Genomic DNA, 17,926 nt, shown 5'->3' on the forward strand with positions numbered 1-17,926 from the left:
AATTTGGACCGTTGCTAAGAATGCAAGAGGAAAAGCCATCCTGAATGGGGAGGGAGAAATTTGGGGGCCAAGGCACCTTCGCAGAATCTGTTCAGTTTCCCAGAACTTGCAGCAGTTACTATGGAACACACATGTTCCCAAATGGACAGTGACACTTTTTCTTCGTGTCCCACAAGAAACAGAAGATATGACAAAATTGTTTTAACTTTCTAAGGCTTGGCCTTAAAAAAAAGTTCTCTCATGAAGTGTTCATGTAAATAACATCGGAGGCATGTTAAGTGTATGCCAGCTATAATTTATATCAAGTGCATGGAGCAGAGTTCACCACATTTTTGCCTCAGTTCCCTTTTATTTTATATACCACATGTGAGGACAGCAGTGCGGTCTCAAATAAAAGTGATCAAACATTTTTATTTGATCACCTGGTGCAACTTATTTGATTATGGTTAAGCTTCTTTCAGAATTCAGCTTTGAAGCAAACAAGACAAAATCATGCTTCAATGATTTCAATGATGCCCATAGCACCTATCAAATTAAATTCAGATTCTTTACTTGTCTGGTCCGCCATGATCTGGCCCTAACTTTGGTTCCTTTTATGCACTCTGTGTTCTATCAAAACAAAATGGAAAAAAAAAATAAAGAAAAACCCAAACAAAAATAATCTGTCTTCCTGCAATGATAAAGTCATTGAAAAGAAAAAAGCAGCACTAATTACGGTCTAAGGCCTAAAATTAAGACTCAGTATTACGTGCTGCCTCATGAACTGCTCAAATTAGCAGGGTCTTAAATGGTCTAACCATAAGATCCCCTTCCTACTCTGGTGGATATAAGGACCCCTAGCCAAACAGCCCTCTTTATCAAGGGGATCAAGTACAATTTCTGCTTATCCCTGAGCAGCTGGGTTTGAGTTTCCTCCAAGTCGAGGAAATTATTCAACCAAGTCAATCATATCTTCCTTCAAGAATCAGGGGAAGTCCAACCTTTTGATACTAAAATGTTGGCCTTCCACAGCTGGTTGTTTACGCTTTTCCTAAGCAGAACCCCCATGGGGCCTATATATTTTAAGGAAATAATGAATATCATGGCAGCATTTTTTCACGGCAGTATTGTGGTATCGTTTATAATACTGAAAAGGGGAAGGCAGCACAAATGTCCAACAATTGAGGAATGGTTGATGTAGATGATTAAATATCTACAAACATGATAAAAACAAGTAATTAAATTTGTTTACGAAGAACTTTTGATATAACAGGAAAATGTCTTTGTTGGGCAGTTTACACTATATTAAAAATACGTATGTAAACTACTTTACAATATACTCCTAACTTTTACGGTGTGTGTACATGGGTATAAACAAGATAAAAAGGAAAGAGAATATAAGTTGTCAAATTATGATGGCTTTTATTTTCATCTTTGTATTTTTCACTACTACCATAATTTACTGAGGATCGATCACTCTATCTATCTGTCTATCCATCCATCCGTCCATCCAGCTATCTACACATACACAACACGCACACAAACACACCCCCACACATGCTCATTTTACGTATACATACAAAGAAGACAGTTGAAAATGATACATGCATTTAGCCATTTAGCTACTGGTAGCTGAAAGCCAGATGGGAGGTTTCCCTTATAGATCTCTAAAAGAGGAAAAAGAAATGAAAATCTTCATGAGAAAAAGGGCAAAGATGTGTTCTCTACATCCCATTGATAAAATTCTTTGAGCAAATGAAGATATGCAGTGCAAAAATTGTATGTGTACAAACATGTACCCGTGGTTTGTGCCCTATTTTAATTTTCATTAGATAGTCTCATGTATTCATTGCTTCCTATGTATTAGCTCCACTTCTTCAAGTGTCTTGCAAATTCTTGGAAGCAGAGTGGTCGCCACAGGCTTTTCCCGTACCTGCCTCATAGCTAGGTTAAGGTTGAATCTATATTCAATATGAACTATTTATTTTTTTACAGTGGGCAAGTGAAAGATAGGTCTTTGTTTATCATAACTCTACTTTCTGTAATCTTATATTATTTGAAAAATTTTCAAGTAAATTTAACAGTTAAAAAAGGTAGCTATGGCTTCCCTGGTGGCTCAGTGGTTGAGAGTCCGCCTGCCGATGCAGGGGACACGGGTTCGTGCCCCGGTCCGGGAAGAACCCACATGCCACGGAGCGGCTGGGCCCGTGAGCCATGGCCGCTGAACCTGCGCATCCGGAGCCTGTGCTCCGCAATGGGAGAGGCCACAGCAGTGAGACGCCTGCGTACCGCAGAAAGAAAAAAAAAAAAAAAAGGTAGCTAAATTTTTGTTTCAGTACTTTTATTGACTATGGAACATATTCTATGGAACATGGGGGTATTTTTTTAAGCTAATTTGCTGATCATATCTTTGAGAAATACTGGGTAAGATATATAGAACTATTCTTACCATCTAGAATGTTCCATCTAAAGTCTGAATACACATATCTATCTAAGTCACCTCTAAGTTTGTGGATTTTCTCTGTAAACACTCATAAGTACGAAAAAAAAGGAGGAGAATGATATCAGTATTTGGCGGAAATGGTTATACTTTCAAATTATTTCAAAAGTGAACAGAAAATATGCAAGTGCAAAGTAAACAGTATAATTATTTTCATATCTTTTTAACATATTTAAGATTTTCATTTGCTTTCTTAGGATTCTGCATACATAATTTCTTTGGTTGAATATTGGGACAACATAATGACTGACCAAACTATGTAAATAAGGCAATTATCACAAATGTAATCATTTCCATTAAAAAATTATTGAAATGTAAACCATAGTGAGTATGAGGGTTTATTTGCTGTGTATATATGTATGTATGCATGTATGTAAACTCCCTATCCTCTTCCAAAAATGAAAACATAATTCACTCAATGCCTATCCATATTGCCAGGACTTGAGATCTCCATTGATTCACAAAAGGAAGCGGAAAGTCTGACTAGCTATTGTTTGCTTTTAAAGCTGTTCTTAAATACTTCTGCTCAGATTTTTAAAATTTTAGGCCAATAAAACTCCTTCCAGTGAGTATTAAATGGGAAGAGAGGAAGGAATTCTATGGCAGGTGGTATAGTTCCTGCATTGTTGTCACAACGAGTCACTAATGTTCTTTAGGAACAAAGCAGGGATGTCTGCTCTCACTACTCTGTTCAGTATTGTACCACACTTTTAGCAATTGCAATAAGGACAAAAATGAAACTTATCCCTATTGGAATGGAACAAGTAAAACTGTCTTTACTTGCAGATAACATAATCTTGCATGTAGAAAATCCTAAGAACTCCACAAAAAACTATTAGAACTAAAAACACTAGCAAGATTATAAGCCAAAAGGTCAATATACAAAAATCAAATGTATTTCTATAAAATGGCAATGAATAGTCCAAAATTGAAATTAAGAAAACAACTGCATTCTCAATAGCATCAAGAAGAATAAAATAATTTTGGAGACATTTAGCAAATGAAATGCTAGTTTTGTACACTGAAAACTATAAAATTTACTGAAAAAAATGAAAGGATATCTCAGTAAATGAAGAGGTATTACATGTTCATGAATTAGAAGATTCAATGTTGGTAAGAGAGCAATTCTCTCCAAATTGATCTATAATTTCAATGCAACCTCTATCATAATCCCAGTAAGTTGGTACTAAAAAAATATGGAAGTTAAAAGGATCAAGAAGAGCCAAAACAATTTTGAAAAAAAAAGTTGGAGGACTTCCACTACCAGATTTCAAAACGTAATATAAAGCTATGTAGTAAGCAAAAGAGTGTAACAGTTAGGCGTATATTCAAACAGTACAGAATTGAGTATCTAGAAATAAATTCTTGTATTAATGGTAGATTGATTTTTGACAAAGATACCAAGGCAATTCAATGGGGGACATTTTTTAAACAAAAGATGCTTGTACAATTAGATATCCATTAGTGCTTCAAAAAATGAACCTGGATCTCAGCCTCGTACCATATACAAAAAAACAGCACAAAATAGGTCACTGACCTGAATGTTTAAAGCTTCTGCTATAAAACACAAGAGAAAACATTTGACCTTGGGATAGTTCTTAATACATTATCAAGAGCAGCAAGGTTCACAAACAAACAAACAAAATCAATAAATTGAATTCCATTAAAATGTTAAAACTTTTCTTTAAAATACACCTTTAAGAAAATAAAAAGACAAAACACAGATTAGAAGGAAATATATGCATGCCATGTATCTTATAAAAGACGCATCCAAATATATAAAGAACTCTTACAACTCTCTATGAGGACAAACAACCCAAATAAATATGGGCAAAATTTCTTAATACATATTTCACCAAAGAATACGTATGCTTTGCTTATAAACCTAAAAATATGCTCATTATCGTAAGTCATGAGGAAAATGCAAGCTAAAAATAACCATGAGATATCATCCACACTCACCCCAAAAGATAGACATTACCAAGTGTTGACAATGACATGGAGAAAGTGGAATCCTTACACACTGCTGGCGAGAATGCAATATGGTACCTTCACCTTGGAAAACTGTTTGGCAGTTTCTTAAATAGTTAAGAAACTTACCATGTAACTCAGCAGTTCCACTTCTAGGATGCCATACAAAAATATCGTATGTCCAAACTAAAACATGTATGCAAATATTAAGAAAAGCCAGGCAAAATCCAATGGATAAACAAATACACACAATCTAAACAATGGAATACTTCTTGATAATAAAAATAGCAAACTTCTGATACATGTTACAAAATGGATAAACCTAAAAAATACTGGTAAGGGAAAGGAGCCAGACACCAAAACTGTAAACTGTGTGATTTAATGTATGTGAAGTGCCCAGAAAGGGTAAACTCAGAGACATAAATTTCCTGCCTGTGGCTGGGAGAGGAGTGCTGGAAGTGGCTATTGCTATCAGACTCAAGGGAACTTTTTGCAATGATCAAAATGTTCTAAAACAAAATTGTGATGATGGTCACACAACTCCATAAATTTATAAAAGTCATTTTTTTGTACACATACAACGTGCATATTTATGATATGTAAAGTTGTTGAAATAATAATTTAAAAAGGGCTATCCACAATGGTATTCCTACCAACTCAGATCCAATGAGATCTGTTATATTTATCTGTTTCTAGAAGCTCATGAAGATGGTGGACTAAAGAGGAATAGAAAATGAGCCCCTATTTCCACAGAAGACACTGCTGTCTTTTGAACCCAAACATTTTTAATGTTCTTCACTATTGCACTTCCTAATTAGTCTTTCTAGCCTTGCAGATGGAGCCAGTCTATTGCAGAACTATACATAAGCAAATATCTTTTTTAAAATCAGAAGAATTTCTTTGACTTGTTTCAAACAGCTGTGTTTCTGGAGCCATAAGACGAGTTCTAAATAAAAAAGAGACTAATTTCTTGAGCATTACATTTTATCTTTTTTTCTGATAATTTCTGTCTAAGAGAAGGGGAAATAACATTTGTTGAGTGTATAGTAAGTATAACATTTTGGGCTAGGTGCACTTGCAATTATGTGAGATAGAGAGAGCTGGTCTTATTTTATGGTTGAGCAAACTTATTCTCAAAATTTAAGTAAGGACAGAGCTGCACTCCAACTCAGGTCTTTCTAATTCTAAAACCCATGACCTGTTTTCTCCATTTTGCTGCCTTTTACTTGTTTGAATAAAGGTTTTCAAAACCACTGTACAGTTGTTGATCAACACCTATAAGAGTATCTTTGAAGTTTACGGTAAAAAGTTAAAGTGTCTATTTCCTTAAAATTATGGGCCTCTTAATAGAAAATTGTATGCATGTATTTTTCTCTGCATACATCATAAAAATACTATAAATAATGGTACATATGTATATGTGTGTACACACTTATACATATATACAAATGTCTATGAAAAATAAAGTTTTATAAATTCCCGGCTTTGTCTCAGTTGTTCCTAAAATTTTACTGTAATAATTACTCACACTTCAGATTCTCCTACTAAAGTATGAGTAATTTGTAGATCAACGTCTTTGTTGGATTCATTCTAGTAATACAGCAACCAACACAATGTAAATCACACCATGGGTGTTCTCTCAATAACTATTAATGAATAAAAATTTTTAAATCAATTCAATATAAGTTTAAAAGTAGTTATAAAATATACTTTATTTGTGTAAGTTTTTTATAGGAAGAAATAAAAGCTTATTTAGAAGTTTTTAAACTTTCTCTATAAAGATCCTTAGAGAAGTATTTCTCAAACATTTTGGTTCCAAGGAGCCATTTATATTTTTTAATATTATTAGAGACCTCAAAAAGCTTTTGTTTATATGGGTTATAATTATGTGTATTTTCTGTATTATAAACTAAAACTGAGAATTTAAAGTACTTATTAATGAATTTAAAGTATTAATAAACTCATTCTATGTTAAAATAAATCACATTTTTAATAAAAATGTATTTTAAAAACAAAATATTTATGAGAAAGGTGGCATTGTTTTATATTGTTGCAAATCTGCTTGATATTAAGTTAAATAGAAGACAGCTGAATTCTCTTATCTGTTATATACAGTCTATTGTGATGTCACACATCAATTAATCTCTGAGAAACTCTACTGTATATTCACAGGAAAATAAGAGTGCAAAAGGCAAATGCTACCTTAGCATTACTATGAAAATAATTTTGACCTTGAAAACCCCCTGAAAGAATCTTGGGTAACCATGAGGGTTCCCAGGTCCACATAGTAGAAATAATTAAGAAAAAAAACCAACAAACTTTCTAATCCTGTCTGCTATTTTGAAATTACTTTTGCTTCCAATAAATACAAATATATTTTTTCCTTTTCTGTGATGTATGCTGGTTTCATATAATTCTTATAAAATATTTTAATGCTAGACCCATTTAGAATGGTCTATTAAAATACTAAAAAAGATATATTTTATTTCTACTTTCGATGGGTTTATATAACTAAAATGAAAATTTACTAACGACAATTTGCCCCTCTGTTTAGGAGAGCAGAAATACTACATTTTATTCTTCTCTCCTTCCTTGATTATATCCTTATCTTTCTGACAAAGGGAGTTAAATTATTAGCTTAGATAGCTTTTTCACTATTGATGAAGCTATTGGACACTGCTGTTTTTCTCTAAATGTGAGAGACAAACAGGAATTTATTTTTTATTATGAAAAATTTCATGCATATAAAAAAGTAGTGACAAGACTATAATAAAACCCAGTGTGGTTGATCTTCCAACTCTAACAATTAATCAAATCATGGTCAGTTTTGTCCCATCTATTTCTTTACCACTCTCTACACAGCTAATTGTGAAGCAAATTCCACACAAGACATTGTTTCATCTGTAAATATTTTAGTATGCATCTCTAAAAATATATTCCATTTTTAATGAAAACATTAACATAAAAATGACACTGATAGCTACGAATAACTTTACTGTCACCAAACATTTTGTCACTCACACTAAGCTTTTGGTAGACCAGCAAATAACAGAGATTAGCCAGGAGTGTAAATGCTCTATGCCAGGGTTTGCCTACTAACCTCAAATTGCTGGAGGCTGTTTGCTAAAAATTGCCGTTTCTGGTTCTAGTCTCGCATATACATGCATTTAAATCCCTTTCAGGTACTTAAAGACTTATCTGAAGACAATACAAATTGCTGCAAAACGTTTACTTTAGAATGAGATCGTGCTACCGGATACATGGAAAATGTATTCAGTAGTAACGCAGGGTAAGTACAACAAGGAAAATATTTTTATTATTACTTTAGGCAAATATCAAAATAAAAAGGAGCTTGAAGAGAGATAATATAATACTCTAGTAAATGTACTGTTCAAACCTATAATGCTCTTTTCTCATTTTGCAAAATCTATATACAGAGGAAACTGAATTTAGTTTTCAGACTAGAATATTTATAACAAGAAATCAATAGCTCTTATTTCTGTTATTCTTATATTTTAAAATAAGAATTATTATTTTTTCTTAATTGTAGTAAAAGAAAACAAATTAAAAATTTTCCTAATTATAGTAAAAGAAAAATTTAAATAAGCTGCAAAAGAAAAATGATAAAGTTGAGGGGATAATTACTTTGACATAGTATATTAAGAGTAATACAACTAGAAAACAGACATATTGATATAGAGTCCTGATGATTTAGTAAAAATGCTTTGAAGATTTTTGTTGTACTCCCTGAAAAAATTAATTTTGGTATTGCTAGAAAGTATTATGTTGTTTTGCTTTATGAGCTGGAGGGAACTGAAATAGTTTGTAGCAGGTAATTATTTCTACAAAAATAGTCCCTGGATTTTAAGTCTCATTCCTGGAATGTTCATCAGTACTTAAAATACAGTCTGCATGCAATAAAATCTTGAAAGGTTGAATTATCTATCTCTGGCAGAAGAAAAATTACCCAATCTTAAAAGGAAAACAACAATATTAGGCTCTAAATCAATTCATTCTCTATGAAAATAAAGAGAGGACAATTGCTCAAAGCAAAACCTGTTCCGCATCTACATTCTCTAAGGTCTAAAATCTGCAAGGAAGAACACTGAAGAAATACCTCTTTTTTATTCTCTATCAGTCCTTAAAAAAAAAACCCCTCCAACACATAGGCCATGTTAGATACACCACCTATACATATATCCATATATATTCATGAATATTTTCTGTTGATGTATGGTGTCTATGAAACAAAGAGTGAGAATATAGGGAAATACTTGAGTGAGAATATAGGTAATTGTCATATTTTAAAAATTTATTAACTTTGAGAAAATTTATACTTCCATCTCACAAATATAAGAGCAGTTTTTATTTGTAAACTAAATGCAACTTGAGATCTGGATTAGATTCTGCACCAGAAAAAAAAAAATTTGCTGGGAAACTCAAAATTTGGATAAGGCTTGTAGATATCTCAGTACCATCATAAAAATGTTGATTTCTTGTTTTGATCATTTTTTGTGGTTAGATAGATGTTAACATTAGTGAAACTGGGTAAAGGGTGGGCAAAAGAACTGACTGTTATTTTCTGGGAGTCCAAAGTATTTCAAAATAACAAGGTTAAAATTTCTGTCATAAGTTTGGTTTACAGAAGAACACAAACAAATAAAAATCAACAAAATTGATACTCTTCAAATTGATAAGGTATAGGGGAATCTATTCTTTAGAAAAATTCAAGTTAGTTTTCTACTTTCTGTGTAAGAATGTTTTATGGTCCTATGACCACATTACTCAACAGTGCAATAATTACGTAGCATTGTAATGTCATGCACATTTTTAAAAATGAAGATAATTAATAGAATGATCTAAATATATATGCCATTTAGTAATGTATCATACTAATGATTATGCCATTATTGTCTTTCATATTCAAATGCACAGCCTGCTTATTTTTTGAAATTTTCCAATACACAACTTTTGACATAAAAAGTGGTGTTTTCTAAAATTTAATGAGTCATCTAAACTGAAATTCAAATACATATCTCAGTGCGACATTAAAGTGAAAAGAACTAGATTATTCGATTTCCTTTACCTGAAACTGTGTGATCCTTGGAGTCTCTTGTTATTTTTATCCTTGCATGAGGAAAGATGTAGTGCACAGTTTTCCCGTTCATCTGTATAATCTAAGACGTACATGTGATAAGGTGAAAAAGCAATGTTAAAGAGACTTAAAAGGCAATTTACAGAATTCACTTTTTTTTTTCAAAGCACATTGATTCAATCAATGAAAATATATTAGAAGACTCTCAAATGATGACAATTTTAAGCATTTAATACTACACAATGATGTTATTGGTTTCTGAGTTCATTATAGTCTTTAGGTTTACAACCCGTTTCTCTTGCAAACTGATTTGTGTTTGGAAAATCAACGAGCACATGTAACACCTAAAGGATGTCTGTTACTATGGTAGTGCATAGTAGTGATGACAGTGGATAGAGGAAGTATATGGAAAATTGATATCTGCTGACTTTGTTTTGGACAGCCTAGAAATAGGCATTGTCAATTTTCAGCAATCAAGTGATCCTAAGGGAGAAAAGCCAGAGAAGATCCTCATACGCTGCATCTCTATCACTCTACTAGGAATGCATATTTATGTTATTTTGATTTCATTGTGGAATTTTGCTTCTGCTGAGCACATCTACTAGCAGTTTCAATGTATACCTGATGCTGAGACTAATTCTGTATAAATAAATCAAATCTTTCCTCATTCTAATATTTTCTGAAGCCTTCTTTGTATGCAAAGGTGTTACTTCTTATTTACTTCTGATGTTCCTTCGGGTAGAAGAAACAACACTCAAAGTTCCTGTTACAAGCCTGTGATTTCAATTCTCATTACTGAGACTTGAACATGAGAGTACTATAGACTGCATTATTGCTGTTTCCACCTGGCAAAATGAGATTTCTGAAACAAAAGTAAATTAGCAAATCCAAACTTATGCTTTATATTTTATGGAATTTGGCTTTCAAAAGAGATTTGTGAAATAATGAAAGATAGAAATAGTAAAATATTTATATACCTATATTAATAGGATTTTATTAGGATAGAATCTTGTATTTATCACCTCAGGAGAATTTTTGACTATAATTACAAATGAAATAACAGTAAAGAGACATTCAATACTAACAATTTCAGAATACGTTTAAGAAGTTTTTGGAACTACCAAACCAAAATATTAAACAGAATTTAGAACTAAAAGGACCTACATTTTGTGAAGGAAGATTCCTTGTAATACTCTTGTGATATTAATGTGTCTTTGAAAATCCATCAGTAAAACTGCTAGACTTCTGGATTTTAAAAGGAAAATGTACTAAAAAAAATACAAACTTAAATTATAGCCTTTAGCTTTTATTCTTTTCGGCAAAGAATAAGCTTAATCAGGCCTCTGATAGATATAAAACACTCCCCAGTCAACAGCAGAATCCTGTCAAGTCCAAGAATATTATATGAATTCTGCAAAGTAAAGCTACAGTATTGTTTGCAAGATTGTAAAAATATTATGGTCAGTATAATCAGTCAATCTTGATAATTTATACTGATGCTAACTTTGTATACCACTGAAAACCTTGTATATATTCATAACAAAAGAGTGTGCATTTTCCTCTTTTCTTCCATACTCTTGCCTCCCATTCTGTCTCTTTCTCTTTCTTACTTTCTCTCCTGGCCTCCTTACTTTCCCTCCGTCTTTTCTCCTTCTTCTACTTTCCTTCTTCCTCTCCTCCTCTTCTTCCTCCCTCCCCTAATCTGCATTTAAAGATCTTTATTTTTTACTAAAAATCAAACCATGTGCATTGAAAATCCTACAACTATTAGATATAACTCAACTTTACTTTGTTACTGTAGATAATTCACTAAAATTATGGATATTATTTCATTTTACTTCAAATGCCTTCTAATTTCACTTGGCCAAAAATAAACTAAGAAAACACAATTTTGCCTTTTACTCTAATTCCCCAGTCTAGGGAGAAGCTGATATAATCTGATAGTCCCCCTACTGCATAGTCTAGAAGAGTAATCAGGTTTCCCAAATGTTTCATCAGTTTTATCAACTAGTCCCTACTGCCTTTCAATATGTATCTATGATGATATTAAGTAGAAGGGATGTTAAGCTTCTTCATTTCCATGAATATTGCTTTCAGAGCATCTCACAGAATTTCCTGTAATTTCAGCTTCATGAATTCATTTAATCAATTAAAAACATTAAACTGCCTCAGTTTTGATCAATGTGACCAAGAGTGTGAGGAAAGCAGAAGTATCCATCTCCCATGTTTGCACTAGCTGCATATTGGCTTTTTTCTAACCAACGCAGGTAAGTGTTGAGAGAGTTCTCTAGCAGATGAAGTCTTACGGCAGGTGTTGCTTCTGCCAACTAAGAGTAGGAACAAGGCCAGAGGGTGGGACTGACATCAAGTAGTGCCTCATACCTCTCCCCAAGAGCCAGGTTTCTGATAGCATAGTCTTTTGATGATTCTACATTGACAGAACTATCACCTGTATGCTGCCCAGAAAAAGGGTTCTTCCTCTTCCCTACCTACAAATATTTCAAGAGAAATTATGTTCATGAACTGGCCCTTCATACTTATGAAATAACAACTCTTGTGTTAATATATCTTTTATTTATACAGTCATTCATGCTTTCCCTCACCTAAATACCTTGTGTGACAGATGCAGGGGACGGAGTGCCCTTCTGGGGATCCAAACCCTGTGTTAGGCACTGCACATATACCATGGTGGATGGAGGAGACAGCAATTGCTCTCTAAAAGCCCGTAGACCAAGACACAATGCATGGAGTGCTACTGGAGCACAAAGGAAGAACACTTGTGGGGAGGTGGTGGTGGTAGTGTCAGAGAAGGCTCCTTGCAAGATGAGGCATGTACATGGAGACCTGAGTGATGAATAGGGTTAGGCAAGAGAAGAGAGGAGGGGGAATGATCAGGAAGAGGAAACAAGACATTCAAAAGCCCAGACGAAAGAGAAAGAGTGGCTCTTTCAGAGGAGCTCAATGTACCGCAATATAGCGGTTGCATGGGAATTGCACAAGGCATGGGCATTAGTGCAGAGTGAAGGCATTTTGTACTAGTAGAGAAATGTTGACTTTTGTAACAACCCTGTGAAGGGTATTAGTCCTATTTATAGATGAAGAGACTGAAAAAAATTTAAAAAAATAAAAAAGAGAAAGGAGGCAGGTGATCTGTTCAATTCACAAAGCAGAGTTGAATTTCTACTGAACAGTGCAGAGGTTAAACATAAATATATATATTTGAAAAGAAACAAATATAGTTTTGAAGATTTGGTTTATTTTTATGGTTTATATGATTTTTGACTCTAACTTCAGAAATACTCTTCAATTTCTCTAATGTATGTTTACATTAAATATTTTTTAAAGCAGAGAAATTAGTGCTTGCATTAGTCAATTTGGTTTTATTACTTCTGCCTCCAGAGCATTTTATGAACATAAATTCTTATTATGCATAAGTTTTCAAATAAAAGCAGCTGGACTTATTGGTACCAAGAGTTCAATATTACCTTTTTGTGATTAAATATGCAAAGTGACTAAAACAAGAATGCTATTTTGCTATTCCTTCTAGACCAAAATATAGCTTTGATGAGTTAATGAGGAAGACAGTATTTGAAGATAAATATTAATGCAAAAAAGCATGAATTTTGAACTTTATATAAATGTAATCAAAGCATATGTTGTCTTCAATAAAGCTTTTATTTAGAGAAATCTATAAAGCAAAAGAAATTATTGTCACAAAAGTCAGTATATTTGCTACTTGTTTGGGAGAGGTTGAAAATTACAATCTGCAAAGGGCACTTGGAGGTTTCAGTGCGCAGAAAATCCTCCCTTTCTTTGTTTGTGTGGTGGTTATATGGCTGTTCACTTTATAACTAGTTTATAATTCTACATATTTTCAGTTTTGAGTATTGCAGTGTTTTTGTTTGTATGTTAGATAACAAAATACAAATGTAAAAAATATCTTTTAGCAAGAAAATACACGTTATTACATTTACCTGTGTATAATTCTAACAAGGATCCTTACATTTTCTATGTTATCAAAGAGAGAAATTAATTAAATGATTCTCAAATATAGCCACTCTAATTTTGGTATTAAATTGCTCTATAATTATATATTTAAACATGATGTGCTATGTCTTCAGTGAACCAAAATCATAAATCTGTAGATGTAACAGAAAATTATGAACAAAAAAGTCATTAGGAATATTTATGTTTAATCTACATACAATAATTTTAGAAAATATTTTTGGAGATGGACACAGATTATTTTAAAATATATCCTGTATAATATTAGTTGGATAAATTAGTTGGACAAGACTATTCTGATTGGATCCTCAGAAGTTTAGGGAAATAATTGTATGGAAGTTATTATTTCTTTTAGCTCTTCAGTTTTTATAGTTCATCTTATTAGGATTTCTTTAAAGGATTTGTGTTTTCATTAACTTGATCTAGGTTTGTCAGAAATAGTAAACTTCAGAGAAACAAACAAGATGGGTAAGATATAACAAGTAAGTCATTACAGAGAGATTCCTGTAATAAAAAAAATTCAAGGAAATTATTTTCAGTTGACAAATTGATTGTTTTAGTAATTGTAGATAAGAGGTAAATTGAAATTTTTAAACATGTTCAGAATGATTTTAATCCTTTAATTTTCCCACTTCTGAGCTAGATCTATTCTAGATCTAGAATACTTACAATATACAGAGAAGAACAGATTTCTATAAAATATGATAGCATCTAGAAAAACAAAATAAAATTCTGAGAAAACATTCAGAACAATTCTGAAAAATTTAGAACAAACTTCTGAGAAAAGAAAATTCTAATCAGCTGGAAATTTGTCTATGAAAGCTGAAACTGCTTAGGAAAAAAATCAAATCTAAGACCACAGATAATATGTTCTAGACAGTACTTATACATGTAAAAGTCTTGTTTTCTTTTACACCTTAATGTGACAAACACTGAATTATAGTAAATTCATATGGTTCTTCTGTGTTGTTCAAAATACAGTTGTCATTTACATCAGTGAATCATTAATCAGACAGGGATGATTTAGGAGTTAATGTACATGATATAAGTAACTATCTCTTTGTGGGTATTTTAATGATCATAATGAACATACAGCCTGCAAAAATCTGGTCTGTTAAGGCAACGGATTTAAGGCCACGTGGCTTACCAGAGGAATCTCCCTCAGATTATCCAACTGTTAATCTCCTAAGATCTATCAAAATTCAATTCAAACATCACCACATTTGTTCTAAAGTGAATAAGATCATGAATTATAACATTATATTTATGTAATAGTGAATAGTACCTCTAAGTTTAAGTTTTTCACCTATAAATAGGTATTAATAAAACATACTTTATGAAAGTTGTTTTGAAGATAAAATCCAAAAATGAATGTAAAACAAAAAAACACTTCCACATAATAGACCCTAAAACATCATCCCTTCACCCGCAACTGACGCCTTCCCCGTCCCCAGCTGACTTGGCTTGGTCATCCTCTTATTTGCTTGACACCTGAACATACTGTTATGGAGAACATGGAAATTACCCAAATCTATTTCACCCAATATTCTGTAAGCTCTTTAGGAGCTTCATGTATTCTCTGTGTATGGCAGTGTTGGGTATATTGCACAAACTTAATTATCTGTTAGAGGAAAAAAAATCACTTAAATTGCCTTGGTAGAAGCATCATGGTTATGGTGTGACGTCAGTCATGGATGATGAAGTAAGGTTACTTACTACTTTAAGATACTGAAAAGAAAAATCATTTGTGAACTTGATTGACAAAAGTCCCATTCATTGCAGGATAACTGAGACCATTTTAGGATGAAATGAATCTTTTTTTTTTTTTAATAAATCTGAAAGAGATTGCTCAATATAGCACTTACCTGCTCTTGATGTTGACTGAGTGGTCTAGAGTGGACCAACCTTTCTGGCAGTTTTCGATCCAGACCGTGTCCATTTTCCAAACGAGATTCCCTGGGTTTGTCAAACCAATCTGTTTCTTCACGACGCAGGTGATAGGCTTTGGAGACCAAGGAAACATCAAACATTCCAACTCTAACAAATACAGATGACAGAGGGCAGCAGATGTTCTGAAGTACTAACATGCTTCAGGCTTATTAATCATTCATGCATTTCAAGCACAATTCCCAACAGGATCAGAAAAATCACTTCCAATACTATGTTAAAAATTTTGTACCATGGAATAACCTAGAAAAAATGACGTGCCACCTGTGAAACTTTTCAAAGCAAAATAAAACAAAATTTAAATTTAGATTAGGTGAAAGAAGAAATTTAGACAGTGATTAAATAAATAAATGTACAATGAATATTTCTCAAAGGTCATTCTATTCAACCTCAGTCCATCAGTATCACCTCCTCACCTCTCCCCACTACCCATCACCAAAATCCAAGGAAAATATATTCCTTGGATACAGAAGATTCTGTTATTTCCCCACTCTCATATCAACCCAGTACCACTATGGCTTTGGACATCAAGTGAGCATTTTTTGAAAACCTGACATTTCTATGACATCCATAAATAAACAAAAGCATTTATTTTTAGGAGAATCCCAGGTATCATTGCTAGGAACATGTGTGCCATAATCATCTGGTAGCCTAATACTAAAAATATATCTATTAGCATTTTTCATTAAAAATTAAATAATTATTTTCTGTGGGATCACAGATTTTGGAATTAAAGAGTTGGTTGACTGCTTTTTGTACTTAAAATGTGCCAAAACTTGACATCTTAAAATACTGTTTAAAAAATACAACCATATTTGAGTATATAAATATTATTTAAAAATTTTCACCCCATTCAGTTCTTGGTACTTCCAAGGTCTTTTTCTTATTTAGTGCCCCCAAATCATTGTTTACCTAATATACAGAATTTGACTTTATGTAATTTTATTCTTTGTAAAAGGATCCCTAATTAATAGCCTCTGGAAATACATTCGTGCTTCCTAAATGGCAGATAGAGTACCCCTTCTCAGGTGCTCATCCTGAAAGACCTGTTGATGATGCTATCAACCTATGCCTTCTTGAAACTCTAGCTTCTACAATGCCGTACTATTGAGTGTTCCTCTCTATCTCATTACACTTCTCTTTCTGTCTACATCACTGACTTCTCTTCTACTACTTTCTCCCAAGACTTTTTCCCAGGCAATTTCCATTAGCTTTTTACTGGCAGGGCTGGCAAACCCACAGCATATACAGCATTACTCACCTCTACACCTCCCGTGATCTTGGTCAAGGCCACTGATTAACCACAGCACTTTCCCCGAATAAACACAGAATGATAGATGATGTGTCATAATTTAGTCAGTCTTAGATTTGAGGAAATACGATACATACCTGGTTTGTGGCTGCATATGTACTTATCTGATCTCCCCTATTAGACTCTAAGCTGCTTGAGGGTAAGGCTCATGTCTTCTTTTGTTGTTTTTTTTTTCTCCCTCAATACTAAAAACAATGCCTTGCAAATGTCATAATATTCATTAAATATTCAGGAAATGAATGAAACACAGGAAAATTAGTCATCAACTAAAGAAAGCTAAATATCCTAATTATGATAAGCACATGTTAAAATAAATATTAATTTGTCCCTTGAATCTCATTAACAGTTACACAATCTTTTCTCACAATCTACTCGATATTTATTATGGTTTTTCATAGTTTTGACACCAAGTGACTAAATTTATGAAAGAAATATTTAATATAAAGTTGATAAGTAAATAGAAAATCCATTATTTAATCTCTAAAACTTATTAGATTATCAACAAACATCATTTTATATTAATTTTTGTATATCTTTATTACATGTTTCTCATAAAAAATAGTCTATACTGATTTTAATAAATGACTATCTTGGATAATGCACTACATGATTTCACTTGAATATACAACTTTGCTTAATGCATTTAAAATAACAATCCTTTAAAATGTTTCCTTGGTTGTGTCTATACAGATAAGGCAGAATCTCAACCTGATATATAAATTTTGTCAATTTATTTCCAATTCTGATGACATACTTTGATTGTGTTATGTCTTATAATCACTCTATATGTAACCAAGTTAGGATGGCTAGCATGTTTTGCATAGGAATTTATAGATCAACGAAGAAAGACCAGATTATATAAATCTGCTCTTATATTGGATTCTGTCTTCATCATTTACAGCAAGTTGGACTTAATTGCTAATTGTTTATAACTGCAATTGTCTGATCTGCCATGGTAGATCCGAACTTTAAAAACTAAATTTTATAATAATAATAATATTTTCCAAATTAAATAATTTTGCTGGAGATTAACATCCCATCATTTTAAGCCACTGATATTTTCTTTTCTTAAATGTAAAACGCAAGAAAGCTATTTTGGGGTCTAGCATTATTCACA

General features: G+C 32.6%; 1 protein-coding gene across 1 annotated transcript in view; it reads right to left on the bottom strand.

Moving 5' to 3' along the window:
- PCLO (piccolo presynaptic cytomatrix protein) overlaps positions 1–17,926 on the bottom strand; it is a gene marked incomplete at both ends in the record, with an annotated part of 365,934 nt that overhangs the window by 120,024 nt on the left and 227,984 nt on the right. Inside the window, 2 exons of the mRNA XM_082846518.1 lie at positions 9,537–9,627; positions 15,416–15,552. Coding sequence (XP_082702644.1) covers positions 9,537–9,627; positions 15,416–15,552 — 228 coding nt within the window. The remainder of the gene's footprint in view (positions 1–9,536; positions 9,628–15,415; positions 15,553–17,926) is intronic.

Source organism: Leucopleurus acutus (assembly GCF_964270905.1).
Source record: "Leucopleurus acutus genome assembly, chromosome: 9".
In the NCBI taxonomy this organism is placed as follows: domain Eukaryota; kingdom Metazoa; phylum Chordata; class Mammalia; order Artiodactyla; family Delphinidae; genus Leucopleurus; species Leucopleurus acutus.